At 41.8% G+C, this 17,500-nt stretch overlaps 2 protein-coding genes across 6 annotated transcripts in view; one reads left to right on the top strand and one right to left on the bottom strand.

Moving 5' to 3' along the window:
* srpk2 (SRSF protein kinase 2) overlaps positions 1-84 on the bottom strand; it is a 196,333-nt gene extending 196,249 nt beyond the window's left edge. For all 4 annotated transcript variants that reach the window (XR_009827538.1, XM_062061265.1, XM_062061262.1 and 1 more), the window contains exon 1: positions 1-84. This exon is cut by the window's left edge and continues 461 nt beyond it. The gene's annotated coding sequence lies outside the window, so the exon portion shown is untranslated.
* hdac10 (histone deacetylase 10) overlaps positions 1-17,500 on the top strand; it is an 18,716-nt gene that overhangs the window by 455 nt on the left and 761 nt on the right. The window contains exons 2-17 of one of the 2 annotated variants that reach the window (XM_062061269.1): positions 604-738; positions 816-912; positions 982-1,079; positions 1,156-1,260; positions 1,322-1,390; positions 1,453-1,579; positions 4,640-4,705; positions 4,788-4,847; positions 8,665-8,754; positions 8,813-8,919; positions 8,981-9,048; positions 9,142-9,331; positions 9,403-9,511; positions 17,059-17,135; positions 17,201-17,257; positions 17,324-17,500. The exon at positions 17,324-17,500 is cut by the window's right edge and continues 76 nt beyond it. In XM_062061269.1, coding sequence (XP_061917253.1) covers positions 604-738; positions 816-912; positions 982-1,079; positions 1,156-1,260; positions 1,322-1,390; positions 1,453-1,579; positions 4,640-4,705; positions 4,788-4,847; positions 8,665-8,754; positions 8,813-8,919; positions 8,981-9,048; positions 9,142-9,331; positions 9,403-9,511; positions 17,059-17,135; positions 17,201-17,257; positions 17,324-17,500 — 1,632 coding nt within the window. The remainder of the gene's footprint in view (positions 1-603; positions 739-815; positions 913-981; positions 1,080-1,155; positions 1,261-1,321; positions 1,391-1,452; positions 1,580-4,639; positions 4,706-4,787; positions 4,848-8,664; positions 8,755-8,812; positions 8,920-8,980; positions 9,049-9,141; positions 9,332-9,402; positions 9,512-17,058; positions 17,136-17,200; positions 17,258-17,323) is intronic. The other variant, XM_062061270.1, reaches the window with a different exon arrangement.

A 17,500-nucleotide genomic window follows, 5' to 3' on the forward strand; every position in this document is an offset into this window, starting at 1 on the left:
ATACAAACACAATGCACTAATGTTGTGTTTGTATGTTTAAAGAGCACTTAGCTGTGTTGTTTTTTGTGCAAGTGTCCAGAATGAAGGCTGTTTATTTACAATACTGCCACGCTAGGAACCTACTTTGTACTTCCGGTCAGCGGCCGGACGACTTTAACAAGCGCACCTCAGTGCTAATCAAAGATATATCTTTCCCAATGAATGACAATATGTTATATATCTTTCCCGATGAATGACAATATTATATGACAATATGTTATTGGATTGATTGATATTCATTTAGATAAGTCTGAGCTTGTGTACAGCAGATATAATACAACACGTCACAGGCAAGTAAATACACACAAAAATGTTAGGAACTCCCACTGAAAAAATGTAAGGAACTCTAAACTCCAAAGGCATGTTTGTAACTTTAACAACAACTATTTCAACAAAATCACTGCAATGCATGCAGGGAAGCTCAAAGCGACAATAGAATACATGATATTATATATATATTGTTGTTATAGAGTCATTTAAATGAATGACTGCCCAAAGAGAGAATGTCACTGTTAGTGAGTGATTGTTATGACTGATCTCTTGAATGTAAACATGTACCTCCAGTCCAGCCTGTGCGATCGAGACCCCCGAGCGTCTGACAGTGAGTCACGAAGCCTTGGTCAGGACCGGCCTGGCTGCTCGATGTGTTCCTACACCTGTCCGAGAGGCCTCGGATGATGACATTCTACTAGTGCACAGGTGGGCCAACGTCCCAAATGCTTCCTATACTTACTAGAGTACATGGAAGTATAATGGTGAAGTTATTTGACTTGCAGCAAGGAGTACCTAGACGCAGTGAAGAAGACCCCCTACATGACTCTAGATGACCTCAAGGAGTTCACCCTACATTACGGGGACGTGTACTTTCACCCAGTTAGTGTTACGGTATAATTTTCTTATTCAAAGTTTTCTTCCAGAGAGTCAAGCAACTTTGTGCTCTAGAACATCTATCACTGTGCCAAATTGGCTGTGGGCGCCGCGTTGCAACTGGTAGATGCCGTTATGACCGGGAAGGTGAGAAATGGCATGGCTTTGGTCAGGTGAGGAAATCATGATACATGTATTTTTACTGTTGAAAGTCAGGGAGTACTACTACTACTCTCTCTTTGTCAACAGACCCCCAGGACATCACAGCATGCGCAGTGCTGCCAGTGGATTCTGTGTCTTCAACAATGTGGCCATAGCAGCCAAGTACGCCCAGCAAAAATATGCTGTTCAAAGGTAATAAGAGGTTTTTTTACTCGTACATTGTATATTTCTCACACCTTTGTTTCTTTTGCAGAGTGCTAATAGTCGACTGGGACATACATCATGGTCAAGGGGTGCAATATGCCTTTGAGGACGATCCAAGGTATGTACATGATTGTTGTATTGTTTTATGAGCTGTAATGCACATTTCTACTCTTTCTCCAGTGTGCTTTACTTCTCCTGGCATCGCTATGAGCACCAGGAATTCTGGCCTAATCTCAGAGACTCAGACTATGACTGTGTGGGCAAGGACAACGGTGCTGGCTTCACTATAAATGTGCCATGGAACAAGGTTAGTGACAGCCACTCTTTTGTATTCATGAAAGCAATGAGAAAAAGGCTCAATCAGGTACCAAACTTGCAGACATGCTCTATTTATACACCTGATGCAAAGTGCAATATTTCAATCTTTATGATGATATTTTGTTTCACTTACAAGTTACAATGTTGCAATACATTTGCTAAATTTGCCTGATCTAGAAACTTCACTGCATTCACTTTTCACCAGTCTGTGTTGTTCTTTGTACAGTATATACAGTATACACAAACCTTGCTTTACATATGTTAACTGTGCCTGGTAAAGGAACCTCACTCCCTTCATTTGTCCAGATGTCGGTGTACTGTATACAGAACATTAATACAGTATATTCCTAAGAAATGTTAGTATTTTCAGGGTTAAATTTGTTCTGCACCATAATTTGCTCACTTTCAAGTTTAAGGAACCTCACTCCATTCACCCTCTACTCTAGATGGTTTTGTTGGTTTATACAGTAATGCTATGTTTACAAAATGCCTTATTTTGTAGTTTGGAACAGTCAAGTACCAAACTTTGTTTCAGACATGCTCACATTGCCTGGTCAGGGAGCTTTACTGCATCATTGACTTGCCCGTCTTCATTGTAGGTTTACAACACGGATGTACAAAGTGCAAAATAACAGCTAAAAAAGAACAAATAGAGCAAAAAGGCACTTTCCTAAGAGGCTGAAATTTGGAGACTAATAATAACTTAAATAGTGCTTTGAAATTGTAAATGTTTCACACTTTTGAATTTGGATTAATCTTGATTAATCACAGGTTATCACTCGCTTGCATAATTGAAAATTAACTTAAAAGAAAGACCCCAATATGTGGACACAAATGCAATTTTATCGTCAGAATGACATCCAGGAGCATTTAAAAAAAATGTTTTACTTGAATGTATGTCATTTGTTCTAAATTCCAATCAGGGTGTATTTTGGAGTGGAATTTTCCAGCGAACACACCAGTCAGAGTCATTTCTGAACTGACGTATGCATTGACCTGATCACTGATCATAGAACCGTAGAACCATAGAACGTGATTAACCACGGTTAAAGTAAAGGAGCAATAAATTGCGTAATTAATCTGCGTATCGGTTTACATGATTAATGGAGGTGGGGGAAATGCATCTAAAAATAGATTGTTCATTTTATAATTGTCCATGCATCGCATGGACAATTATAAAATCGATTAGTAAACATCGATAATCAATGTATTTATTGTAAATAAAGTAATGCAGTCAGTTGTAAAATGAGCCACCTCACAGAGATAATCAATGTATTTATTGTAAATAAATTAATGCAGTCAGTTGTAAAATGAGCTACCTTACAGAGATAATCAATGTATTTATTGTAAATAAATTAATGCAGTCAGTTGTAAAATGAGCCACCTCACAGAGATAATCAATGTATTTATTGTAAATAAAGTAATGCAATCAGTTGTAAAATGAGCCACCTCACAGAGATAATCAATGTATTTATTGTAAATAAATTAATGCAGTCAGTTGTAAAATGAGCCACCTCACAGAGATAATCAATGTATTTATTGTAAATAAAGTAATGCAACCAGTTGTAAAATGAGCCACCTTACAGAGATAATCAATGTATTTATTGTAAATAAAGTAATGCAGTCAGTTGTAAAATGAGCCACCTCACAGAGATAATCAATGTATTTATTGTAAATAAAGTAATGCAATCAGTTGTAAAATGAGCCACCTTACAGAAATAATCAATGTATTTATTGTAAATAAATTAATGCAGTCAGTTGTAAAATGACCCACCTTACAGAGATAATCAATGTATTTATCGTAAATAAAGTAATGCAGTCAGTTGTAAAATTAACCACCTCACAGAGAGATCCGACCAGCTCCTATATTTTAGGGTTCTTATCTTTCAGTTTTTCACACATTTCCATTCATTTAATAAATGTAGGAATTAATTGAACTGTTTCTTAATAAAAATGCTCTGTTTTTTAAAGTTGCAAGTAATAAACGCTGATTTAGTGAAACGAAATGTAAAAATGCATCAATATACATGAATTAAAGATGCATCGATTATTGATTTATAATGGAATGGTAGCTACTGAATCGTAATCGCGAAGTGCCCAAAGATTCCCACCTCTATTGATTAATGCCATCAGATCACATGAGTTAACTCATTATTTTTGACATCCCCGATAATAAAGTAGTGCTTTTTTCTTTCAGAATATACAGGAAATATGAAGACATTGAAAAAATATATAGAGTGGCAACGTGCATCCTTTGATATTACAGTATTGGACACCCTTGAGATACACAATATTGCAATATTTCTAGCAAACTTGACCTCCTTTATTTGACTTCCAGCAAGCTGTGTTGTAGGTATATGAGACACTACAATGTTCATAAGAGGAATACAGATATCTCCTTGTTGGTAAAGCAAATAGAACTAGATGTTTCAATCCCTTGGTAGGTAGGAACAATCCTGACAGTAGCAGTCGGTGTGGAGTGGTGAAAGGGAGGGTAAGTATGTCATTGGGGTCTTCGGGTGGGCACCCTGCTTCATCGACGTTTCGTTGATTGAAGCCCACGACGTCTCCAGAGGGCTCAACGGTGTACCTAGCGTCCCAGGTACACCCCCCTCCATGCCAGACCCTCCGTTTCCCACTCCTTGCTGTTAGACTTTGGCCATTTCACCAACGGCTTACGTCCTTGCATGTTTTCCTTTTTGCGGTGTACTGGGTATGGTCTTGGACTGGTGGTTCTGCCTGAAGCTTCCCCCTCATCCTGCAGGGTGCTGATGCTCTGCGGACTGTGGGTTTCTTCCTGCCGCTGAGTTTCATCCGACTGATTTAACCTTCTTCTTAACAGAAGCCGGTCAATGCGGGGCCCTGGGTTAGGGGTTTTCAGGCATTTCTTCCGTCCTTGGTGAACTTTAAGACCATGGGTTGATGTTACTTTAGCCCAACCACACACACACGTCTGAAGAACATGTCCTTGTTGAAAATGATGCAGCACTACGTTGTACTATCGACATGCTGACTATGTCTGACTTTATGTCTTATTTCTTGTTTCCAGATTGGAATGCAGAACAGCGACTACTTGGCCGTCTTCTGTCACGTCCTCCTGCCGGTCGCCTACGAGGTGAGCCGGACAATTCACCTTAAATAGTAACACATGCCAGGGAACCCATTGGCTGAACTTTGAACTGCAATAATCCTCACAGTTTGGCCCTGAGCTGGTGTTGGTGTGTGCAGGCTTTGACTCCGCCATCGGCGACCCAGAGGTACTCAATGATGGCTTTTGAATTCATGTCTATTATTACTCTTTATATGCAGTATTGTCACCTTGTGCTTGTGTTGCTTCAAATACTTCAAGTCATGTCCCTGTGGTCAGCATTTACTGTAGTGGTCGGAAATGTTCCCTTGCATGTTGTATTAGCGTTCATCTTTGCTGCTAAAATAATCAAGCAATGTTCTTTTAAAGGCACTCAAAGTGAGTACATTTTATTTATAAGGCGCTTTTCACAGATCAAATGACTAAGCCAGGGGTCGGCAACCCAAAATGTTGAAAGAGCCATATTGGACCAAAAATACAAAAACAAATCTGTCTGGAGCCGCAAAAAATTAAAAGCCATATTACATACAGATAGTGTGTCATGAGATATAAATTTAATTAAGAGGACTTAAAGGAAACTAAATGAGCTCAAATATAGCTACAAATGAGGCATAATGATGCAATACGTACATATAGCTAGCCTAAATAGCATGTTAGCATCGATTAGCTTGCAGTCATTCAGTGACCAAATATGTCTGATTAGCACTCCACACAAGTCAATAACATCAACAAAACTCACCTTTGTGCATTGATGCACAATGTTAAAAGTTTGGTGGACAATATGAGACAGAAAAAGAAGTGGCATAAAACACGTCCTAGAAAGTCGGAGAAAGTTATACATGTAAACAAACTAAGGTGAGTTCAAGGACCGCCAAAATTAGTAGGACAAAACGGCGCTCGCCAAATACTCGAATCAGTGAAGCATGTTTAATATAAACAGTGGGATTTCTAACAATTAGGGAGGTTTGTGTCATGTTTGTCCTCCTACAGAAACCATATTAAAACAAAAAAAAATTTTGTTTCCGCTCATCTTTTTCCATTTTTCATACATTTTTGGAAAAGCTCCAGAGAGCCACTAGGGCGGCGCTAAAGAGCCGTATGCGGCTCTAGAGCCGCGGGTTGCCGACCCCTGGACTAAGCGCTTCATAATTCAATTAAAACAACATGGGCAAAATCATAAAAAAGGATACAGAGGTGATTAAAATGATAGTTAAAAGGTGCATTATAAATAAATAAATGATAAATGGGTTATACTTGTATAGCGCTTTTCTACCTTCAAGGTACTCAAAGCGCTTTGACAGTATTTCCACATTCACCCATTCACACACACATTCACACACTGATGGCGGGAGCTGCCATGCAAGGCGCTAACCAGCAGCGATCAGGAGCAAGGGTGAAGTGTCTTGCCCAAGGACACAACGGACGTGACTAGGATGGTAGAAGGTGGGGATTGAACCCCAGTAACCAGCAACCCTCCGATTGCTGGCACGGCCACTCTACCAACTTCGCCACGCCGTCCCCCATTAACTAAAAGCTTTACTAAAAAGGGAAGTTTTCAAATGTTTCTTAAAAGTGTCAACACAGTCAAGATCACAGAGGGACTGGCGCAAGTTGTCTGGGAGCTATAGTCTGGAATGGCAGGGTTTAAAATGACTTTTTGGGATCTTTACAAGACCCTGACCTGAAGAGTAGGGGCACAACAAGTCAGTCATGTACTGAGGGGCCCCACCATGCAACTGAAGAGTAGGGGCATAACAAGTCAGTCATGTACTGAGGGGCCCCACCATGCAACTGAAGAGTAGGGGCATAACAAGTCAGTCATGTACTGAGGGGCCCCACCATGCAACTGAAGAGTAGGGGCATAACAAGTCAGTCATGTACTGAGGGGCCCCACCATGCAACTGAAGAGTAGGGGCATAACAAGTCAGTCATGTACTGAGGGGCCCCACCATGCAACTGAAGAGTAGGGGCATAACAAGTCAGTCATGTACTGAGGGGCCCCACAATGCAACTGAAGAGTAGGGGCACAACAAGTCAGTCATGTACTGAGGGGCCCCACCAGGCAACGCACAGGAAGTCAGGACTAAAATCTTTAACTCAATGTGGAATGTTACTGGAAGCCAATGAAGACTGGATCAAACGGGGGTGATGTGGACTGTTCTGGTCTAAAGTCATTTTGTACCGTCTGAAGTCTCTTTAGCGTTGACTTGTTGAAAAGAGAATTGCAACAGTCAATACCAGAGGAAATCAACGTGTGATGATCATTTCCAGATCCAATTTTGACAACAAATTTCTCACTTTAGAAATATTTCTGAGGTGATAAAAACAGTTTTTGGTCAGTTGAGGACAGAGACCCTCCAGAGACTTGGAGTGACTGGACACAAGTCAACAGTTTTTGGTCAGTTGAGGACAGAGACCCTCCAAAGACTTGGAGTGACTGGACACAAGTCAACAGTTTTTGTTCAGTTGAGGACAGAGACCCTCCAAAGACTTGGAGTGACTGGACACAAGTCAACAGTTTTTGGTCAGTTGAGGACAGAGACCCTCCAAAGACTTGGAGTGACTGGACACAAGTCAAAAGTTTTTGTTCAGTTGAGGACAGACACCCTCCAAAGACTTGGAGTGACTGGACACAAGTCAACAGTTTTTGGTCAGTTGAGGACAGAGACCCTCCAAGGACTTGGAGTGACTGGACACAAGTCAACAGTTTTTGTTCAGTTGAGGACAGAGACCCTCCAAAGACTTGGAGTGACTGGACACAAGTCAACAGTTTTTGGTCAGTTGAGGACAGAGACCCTCCAAAGACTTTGAGTGACTGGACACAAGTCAACAGTTGTTGGTCAGTTGAGGACAGAGACCCTCCAATGACTTGGAGTGACTGGACACAAGTCAACAGTTGTTGGTCAGTTGAGGACAGAGACCCTCCAAAGACTTGGAGTGACTGGACACAAGTCAACAGTTTTTGTTCAGTTGAGGACAGAGACCCTCCAAAGACTTGGAGTGACTGGACACAAGTCAACAGTTTTTGGTCAGTTGAAGACAGAGACCCTCCAAAGACTTGGAGTGACTGGACACAAGTCAACAGTTTTTGGTCAGTTGAGGACAGAGACCCTCCAAAGACTTGGAGTGACTGGACACAAGTCAACAGTTTTTGGTCAGTTGAGGACAGAGACCCTCCAAGGACTTGGAGTGACTGTACACAAGTCAACAGTTTTTGGTCAGTTGAGGACAGAGACCCTCCAAAGACTTGGAGTGACTGGACACAAGTCAACAGTTGTTGGTCAGTTGAGGACAGAGACCCTCCAAAGACTTGGAGTGACTGGACACAAGTCAACAGTTTTTGTTCAGTTGAGGACAGAGACCCTCCAAAGACTTGGAGTGACTGGACACAAGTCAACAGTTTTTGGTCAGTTGAGGACAGAGACCCTCCAAAGACTTGGAGTGACTGGACACAAGTCAACAGTTTTTGGTCAGTTGAGGACAGAGACCCTCCAAGGACTTGGAGTGACTGGACACAAGTCAACAGTTTTTGGTCAGTTGAGGACAGAGACCCTCCAAAGACTTGGAGTGACCGGACACAATTCAACAGGTTTTGGTCAGTTGAGGACAGAGACCCTCCAAAGACTTGGAGTGACTGGACACAAGTCAACAGTTGTTGGTCAGTTGAGGACAGAAACCCCCCAAAGACTTGGAGTGACTGGACACAAGTCAACAGTTGTTGGTCAGTTGAGGACAGAGACCCTCCAAAGACTTGGAGTGACTGGACACAAGTCAACAGTTGTTGGTCAGTTGAGGACAGAGACCCTCCAAAGACTTGGAGTGACTGGACACAAGTCCAAGGTTTGTGACAGAGCACCAAGGCAGTTCTTCATCAGGGGGATCTTTGAATGACTTGACAGTAAATACAGTATTGTGTAGTGTTTGGCTTACTTAACATGTTCTTGCTGTCCACTTCTATTTCTGACTGTAGCTTCAATATTTTCCAGGGTGAAATGTGTGCCACCCCGGACGTCTTCGCCCACCTCACTCACCTGCTGATGAACCTGGCCGGGGGGAAATTATGTGCCGTTTTGGAGGTCAGATATTAATTACAGCTCTTTCTAATTATTATATCGAGTTATTTTTGTCATTTAGGGAGGATACAACCTGACTTCACTCAGCCAGTCTGTGTGTCTCACTGTTCAAAGTCTGCTTGGCGACCCTCCGCCCCGGCCCACGGACCTCCAAGGACCCTGTCAAAGGTTGCGTCACAGCGCCGTTGGAAGGAGCGCTCACAGTGTATTCAAACTGCTTGTGTTTCAGTGCTCTGGAGTCCATTCAGTGCGTGCGCTCCGCCCATCGCAAGTACTGGTCCTGCCTTCAACATGCAGGTAGCACTTGAAGATTCGAGACACTGTTGAGAGACTGAATGCAGCTAAAGAGATGAGGAAATGATGTTTGTTGTGTTTGTCCCCCTTCCTAAGCGGAAAGACCCTCCTCAGATGTGAGCACTAAGCTAGAAGCAAGTGGAGAGGCAAGAGTTAGCAAAGCTGACTTAGTGTGGCCCCAGCCTGCCAGACACCTTCCTCCTGCCTTGGGCACCGCAGCAGTGATCCCTGAGGACCTGCTTTGTCCCCTCGGCTGCTTCAGGTTCCCCCGAGACCCCCACTCACAGTAGGAGCCTTCTTACCTTCAACTCAGTGGAGTTCAATTGTGACTGATTATTTTCTCTCTCCCTCTCCAAGAAGAGATGTGGATGTTTCTACGTGGTCCAGCCTCACTCCAAGAAGAGATGTGGATGTTTCTACGTGGTCCAGCCTCACCGCACTTGTGGGGAGACTGGAGAAGAATGAGGTACAATCAGGAAGTTTGAAAAACATAAACCTCATTTAAAGGCCTATTGAAATGAAATTTTCTTATTTAAACGGGGATAGCAGGTCCATTCTATGTGTCATATTTGATCATTTCGCGATATTGCCATATTTTTGCTGAAAGGATTTAGTAGAGAACATCGACGATAAAGTTTGCAACTTTTGGTCGCTGATAAAAAAAGCCTTGCCTGTACCGGAAGTAGCAGACGATATGTGCGGGACGTCACCGGTTGTGGAGCTCCTCACAACTGCACATTGTTTACAATCATGGCCACCAACAGCGAGAGAGATTCGGACCGAGAAAGTGACGATTACCTAATTAATTTGAGCGAGGATGAAAGATTTGTGGATGAGGAAAGTGAGAGTGAAGGACTAGAGGGCAGTGGAAGCGATTCAGATAGGGAAGATGCTGTGAGAGGCGGGTGGGACCTGATATTCAGCTGGGAATGACTAAAACAGTAAATAAACACAAGACATATACATACTCTATTAGCCACAACACAACCAGGCTTATATTTAATATGCCACATAACAAACACCTCCCCCCTCCCGTCCATATAACCCGCCAATACAACTCAAACACCCGCACAACACATTCAATCCCACAGCCCAAAGTACCGTTCACCTCCGCAAAGTTTATACAGCACATATATTTCCCCAAAGTCCCCAAAGTTACGTACGTGACATGCACATAGCGGCACGCACGTACGGGCAAGCGATCAAATGTTTGGAAGCCGCAGCTGCGCACTCACGGTAGCGCGTCTGCTATCCAACTCAAAGTCCTCCTGGTAAGAGTCTCTGTTGTCCCAGTTCTCCACAGGCCAATGGTAAAGCTTGACTGTCATCTTTCGGGAATGTAAACAATGAAACACCGGCTACGTGTTTGTGTTGCTGCAGCCGTCCGCTAATACACCGCTTCCCACCTACAGCTTTCTTCTTTGCTGTCTTCATTGTTCATTAAAGGCCTACTGAATTGATTTTTTTTAATTTAAACGGGAATAGCAGATCCATTCTATGTGTCATACTTGATCATTTCGCGATATTGCCATATTTTTGCTGAAAGGATTTAGTAGAGAAAATCGACGATAAAGTTCGCAACTTTTGCTCGCTGATAAAAAAAAGCCTTGCCTGTACCGAAAGTAGCGTGACGTCACAGGAGCTAGTATTCCTCACAATTCCCCATTGTTTACAATGGAGCGAGAGAGATTCGGACCGAGAAAGTGACAATTACCCCATTAATTTGAGCGAGGATGAAAGATTCGTAGATGAGGAACGTTACAGTGAAGGACTTGAGAGGCAGTGATGGACGTATCTTTTTTCGCTCTGACCGTAACTTAGGTAGAAGCTGGCTCATTGGATTCCACACTCTCCTTTTTCTATTGTAGATCACAGATTTGTATTTTAAACCACCTCAGATACTATATCCTCTTGAAAATGAGAGTCGAGCACGCGAAATGGACATTTAAAGTGACTTTTATCTCCACGACAATACATCTGTGACACACTTAGCTACTGAGCTAACCTGCTAGCATCGTTCTCAAATGAAGATAGAAACAAAATAAATAAACCCCTGACTGGAAGGATAGACAGAAGAGCAAAAATACTATTAAACCATGTACATGTAACTACACGGTTAAAAATTCTCAGCCTGGTAAGGCTTAACAATGCTGTTGCTAACGACACTAAGGCTAATTTAGCAACTTAGCAACCGGAACTCACAGAACTATGTACTCTCTTCTTTTTCTATTGTGTATCACGGATTTGTATTTTAAACCACCTCGGATACTATATCCTCTTGAAAATGAGAGTCGAGCACGCGAAATGGACATTTAAAGTGACTTTTATCTCCAAGACAATACATCGGTGACACACTTAGCTACTGAGCTAACGTGCTAGCATCGTTCTCAAATGAAGATAGAAACAAAATAAATAAACCCCTGACTGGAAGGATAGACAGAAGAGCAAAAATACTATTAAACCATGTACATGTAACTACACGGTTAAAAATTCTCAGCCTGGTAAGGCTTAACAATGCTGTTGCTAACGACACTAAGGCTAATTTAGCAACTTAGCAGCCGGACCTCACAGAACTATGATAAAACATTAGCGCTCCACCTACGCCAGCCAGCCCTCATCTTCCCATCAACAGCCGTGCTCACCTGCGTTCCAGCGATCAACGGCGCGACGAAGGACTTCATCCGTGGGTTTGGCGGCAAGCATCAGCTAGGCGTCTTCTATCAGGATAAGTACCGGTAGTCCTTGTTGTGTTGCTGTAAGTATTGTACTTAGCCGCTAAGACACCGATCGATCCCACCTACAACGTTCTTCTTTGCAGCCTCCATTGTTCATTAAACAAATTGCAAAAGATTCACCAACACAGATGTCCAGAATACTGTGGAATTTTGTCGAAGAAAACAGAGCTTTGTGTATTGTGTCCAATAGGGCCCAAACACTTCCGTGCATTTTATGACGTCACGCGCATAAATCATATCCAAAGGAGATTTTCAACCGGAAGTGTGGCGGGAATTTTAAAATGTCACTTTATAAGTTAACCCGGCCGTATTGGCATGTGTTTCAATGTTAAGATTTCATCATTGATATATAAACTATCAGACTGCGTGGTCGGTAGTAGTGGCTTTCAGTAGGCCTTTAAACAAATTGCACAAGATTCACCAACACAGATGTCCAGAATACTGTGGAATTTTGCGATGAAAACAGACAACTTAATAGCTGGCCACAATGGTGTCCCAAAATGTCCTCTACAATCCGTGACGTCACGCGCATACGTCATCATACCGAGACGTTTTCAGCAGGATATTTCGCGGGAAATTTAAAATGTCACTTTATAAGTTAACCCGGCCGTATTGGCATGTGTTGCAATGTTAAGATTTCATCATTGATATATAAACTATCAGACTGCGTGGTCGCTAGTAGTGGCTTTCAGTAGGCCTTTAAGCCTGCTCTCACAAATTGTGTAGAAATACGGGAAAATAACTACAAATGTGTGCTTCATTCACTAACGGTGTTACAAAAAAGATCAGTTATAATAATACATCATATTGGATATAGAGAACATACCAAACTTTATTTATTGAAACACAAATATTGAAATTCAACAATTTGGTGCATTTGCAAACATGTAAAATGATGCAAACTATAACCTGCTAGCCAAGAATGGACAACAATTCTTCTCAACAAAAGAGGAGAAATATAACCTTAGAGGAAAATGTCATTTAAAACATGTGTATGCTCGTACAACACTTCAAACCTTTAGTATATCTGTATGTGGAATTAAATGATGGAATAGATTAAAAAAATAAATCAAACCAATATGATTCACTTTAAGTTCCAACTACAAGTGTTCACAAAGTGTACACAACAAGAATTATGATCAACATCTTCAACCTTTTTTTTAATTTATTTTTTAGATAAAGATTATTTATGTATTTAATATTTGTTTACTTACTAGGGTATATTATTTATTTATTCACTGTTCTGTTACAGAGAACATGGAAATGGGATAGAATTGCTATGGTATGAAAAGGGGTAGGATTAAATAAGCTCTGCTTCTTCCTACTCCTTTTGGGACGTGCTGTAATGAAACAAATGGAAATATGGACTTGTGTCCAGTCACTCCAAGTCTTTGGGGGGTCTCTGTCCTCAACTGACCAAAAACTGTTGACTTGTGTCCGGTCACTCCAAGTCTTTGGAGGGTCTCTGTCTTCAACTGACCAAAAACTGTTGACTTGTGTCCAGTCACTCCAAGTCTTTGGAGGGTCTCTGTCCTCAACTGACCAAAAACTGTTGACTTGTGTCCAGTCACTCCAAGTCTTTGGGGGGTCTCTGTCCTCAACTGACCAAAAACTGTTGACTTGTGTCCGGTCACTCCAAGTCTTTGGAGGGTCTCTGTCTTCAACTGACCAAAAACTGTTGACTTGTGTCCAGTCACTCCAAGTCTTTGGAGGGTCTCTGTCCTCAACTGACCAAAAACTGTTGACTTGTGTCCAGTCACTCCAAGTCTTTGGAGGGTCTCTGTCCTCAACTGAACAAAAACTGTTGACTTGTGTCCGGTCACTCCAAGTCTTTGGAGGGTCTCTGTCTTCAACTGACCAAAAACTGTTGACTTGTGTCCAGTCACTCCAAGTCTTTGGAGGGTCTCTGTCCTCAACTGAACAAAAACTGTTGACTTGTGTCCTGTCACTCCAAGTCTTTGGAGGGTCTCTGTCCTCAACTGACCAAAAACTGTTGACTTGTGTCCAGTCACTCCAAGTCTTTGGAGGGTCTCTGTCCTCAACTGACCAAAAGCTGTTGACTTGTGTCCAGTCACTCCAAGTCTTTGGAGGGTCTCTGTCCTCAACTGACCAAAAACTGTTGACTTGTGTCCAGTCACTCCAAGTCTTTGGAGGGTCTCTGTCCTCAACTGAACAAAAACTGTTGACTTGTGTCCGGTCACTCCAAGTCTTTGGAGGGTCTCTGTCTTCAACTGACCAAAAACTGTTGACTTGTGTCCAGTCACTCCAAGTCTTTGGAGGGTCTCTGTCTTCAACTGACCAAAAACTGTTGACTTGTGTCCAGTCACTCCAAGTCTTTGGAGGGTCTCTGTCCTCAACTGACCAAAAACTGTTGACTTGTGTCCAGTCACTCCAAGTCTTTGGAGGGTCTCTGTCCTCAACTGACCAAAAACTGTTGACTTGTGTCCAGTCACTCCAAGTCTTTGGAGGGTCTCTGTCCTCAACTGACCAAAAACTGTTGACTTGTGTCCAGTCACTCCAAGTCTTTGGAGGGTCTCTGTCCTCAACTGACCAAAAACTGTTGACTTGTGTCCAGTCACTCCAAGTCTTTGGAGGGTCTCTGTCCTCAACTGACCAAAAGCTGTTGACTTGTGTCCAGTCACTCCAAGTCTTTGGAGGATGTCTGTCCTCAACTGACCAAAAGCTGTTGACTTGTGTCCAGTCACTCCAAGTCTCTGGAGGGTCTCTGTCCTCAACTGACCAAAAACTGTTTTTATCACCTCAGAAATATTTCTAAAGTGAGAAATTTGTTGTCAAAATTGGATCTGGAAATGTGCCCCACCAGTGCGTTGCATTGTGGGGCCCCTCAGTACATGACTGACTTGTTGTGCCCCTACTCTTCAGTTGTATGGTGGGGCCCCTCAGCACATGACTGACTTGTTATGCTCCTACTCTTCAGTTGCATGGTGGGGCCCCTCAGTACATGACTGACTTGTTATGCCCCTACTCTTCAGTTGCATGACATTATATCAAATGTGTGTTTGAAATGAACTGAAACTGAACAAATCCAGGCACACCATGCACTGTTCGTTTTGCGTCAAGAAGCACGGATAAAAGTCAATTATTGAATGAGACATTTCTGCTGCAAAGTCATTCCTAGCCGTCACTGATAGGAATGATTCCATGTTCAATGTGTATACTTTACTAACTCCCATGGTGCACAGCAGGAGTCCTTCAGAGGTACTGCTTTTGATATGGGAGGGTTTGTAAATGTATGTTTCAATCATGTTACATTTGTTATTTTGCACTAAGAAAGTAACTATTGAATACTTTATTTCCCGTGAATTTGTTTTAGTACAAAAAAAGCATCAAATTAAATTCAAGTTTGATTCAAAATGTATGAAAAGGTTTCACATAAATCCAAAAGTGTGAAAAAATGTTGAAAGGGTTCGGGGAGAGGAGGGGGCTCTGTCACGCCAATTTTCTTCTCATTACAAAAACCTTCCTACTCCCCATTTACTTCCGGGGTCATTTCCGCTTACGTCATTTCCTCTTACGTCTTTGACAGCGATCGATAGCACTTCGTTTGACTCTTTTTTTTTTATAATTAACAAAACGTCTGTATTAATCGGACAAGTATTAATCTGACAAATTAATTTGAGGTTGTTCCTGACTGCACATTTGACTCGTGGACATATGCGGAAATTAATAACAGTGTACAATAAGTTAATTAATTATCAATCAACATAGTTAATTATCAATCAACATTATTAAACTTTATTAAAACTAAATTTATTCGTTAAATTCATTTTTTTTTAGTTCTCTGTGTAAGTGAACTAAATTAAAATGACATTTATGTGCACATATGTACCTCAGTGAAGTCAGATGACCCGTGGTCAGACAAACGACAATATTTAGAATAAGAACATAATAATAAAGAAAAACCTTGGGTATTTCTTCAAGACTTTAAAAAGAGTCAAAAAACTGCAATGTAAAATGTTTTTTTATTGTTTACAAATGTTTTGTTCCAAACATTGCGCGAGCTGCACCTAAAGAATGGGGAACACAGATAAAGGACAAAGCGTCAATTATAATCACAAGTGGTGGTCACCTCAGAAGTAGACATGTTATAGTGAAAAGCTCTTCAACTACATCAAGGTAATTAATATTAGTGAAATGGTTTCAACAATAATGTTGATTTAAAGTAGTACAGACATTTTACAGTATTATATATTAATTAATATTAGTGAAATGGTTTCAACAATAATGTTGATTTAAAGTACAGACATTTAACATTATTATATATTAATTAATATTAGTGAAATGGTTTCAACAATAATGTTGTTTTAAAGTAGTACAGACATTTAACAGGGACGGCGTGGCGAAGTTGGTAGAGTGGCCGTGTCAGCAATCGGAGGGTTGCTGGTTACTGGGGTTCAATCCCCACCTTCTACCATTCTAGTCACGTCCGTTGTGTCCTTGGGCAAGACACTTCACCCTTGCTCCTGATGGGTGCTGGTTAGCGCCTTGCATGGCAGCTCCCGCCATCAGTGTGTGAATGTGTGTGTGAATGGGTGAATGTGGAAATAGTGTCAAAGCGCTTTGAGTACCTTGAAGGTAGAAAAGCGCTATACAAGTATAACCCATTTATCATTTATTATCATTTATAACAGTATTATATATTAATTAATATTTTTTGCACGTTACCACGAAGACAGAAGTTCCCAGCAGCGGCCCTAACACTCCGCTTGAAATGTTTCGAAGCCTGCTGGTGTTTGACATAAGTCCCCTGGGAAAGATTAAGACGAATATCATCCAGTGACACCACCATTTTCAGGAGATTTGGATTCTATCGATTCTATCGATCGCTGTTAATGACGTAAGAGGAAATGACTATATTATAAAAAATAAAAAAAACCCAGCGACGGGCAGTAAGAGGAAATGACGTACGTAAGAGGAAATGACGTAAGCGGAAATGACCCCGGAAGTAAATGGGGGCTAGGAAGGTTTTTGTAATGGGAAGAAAATTGACGTGACAGCTCCAAATAAAATTCTGCTTGGGTTCCCAGTTTAGCCTGAACTACATTCTCATTTCATTGTCAAACTCTGGCCTTTGTAATACTTTCCTGTACAAGCACTTTTCAAGCAAAAATCATAACACGAGCACGTTGCCATTGAAGTGTAAAAAGAAGTTAGCCAGTCAGTCGATAGCTAACATTAGCCAGCTTCACTTACTGCCTTTTTTGTGATATTTCTGAGGTGAATTTCCTTCTGCGTGACCTCCACATTTTCATTGAAGATCAGAAACGGCTTGGCCTTGGTGAGTGACGTCTCCATGGCGATGGCGCATGTCTTCGGGCACACTCCCAAACAACGGTACGTACAAACAAAATGTTTATTATTGGATTCACACTCACAGTGGTTGAAAAATGTTGGTGCAGAGTTTTGGTGGTGTGTGTTGGAGACACTGAAGTCCTGAGTGGCCTACCAGAGGACGGGTGACTATCATTGATGCTTCATCATTTCATGAAGTGATGAAGTGAGCAGACATCTTCCACTTTTAGGAAAACACTTACAGTGCACTTCAGCAAGGAGGCGCTAGACAAGCCCAGGTGCAAATATTACATCCCGGTGTGTCTGAAGAAGAGCTTGATGCAGGCCGCCTGCAGCCTCCTCCTGCCACTCAGCTACCAGTACGACCCCGACCTGGTCCTGCTGGCCCGGGTGCCAGGGAGCCACGT

The sequence above is a fragment of the Entelurus aequoreus genome, linkage group LG10, assembly GCF_033978785.1.
Source record: "Entelurus aequoreus isolate RoL-2023_Sb linkage group LG10, RoL_Eaeq_v1.1, whole genome shotgun sequence".
Taxonomy (NCBI): domain Eukaryota; kingdom Metazoa; phylum Chordata; class Actinopteri; order Syngnathiformes; family Syngnathidae; genus Entelurus; species Entelurus aequoreus.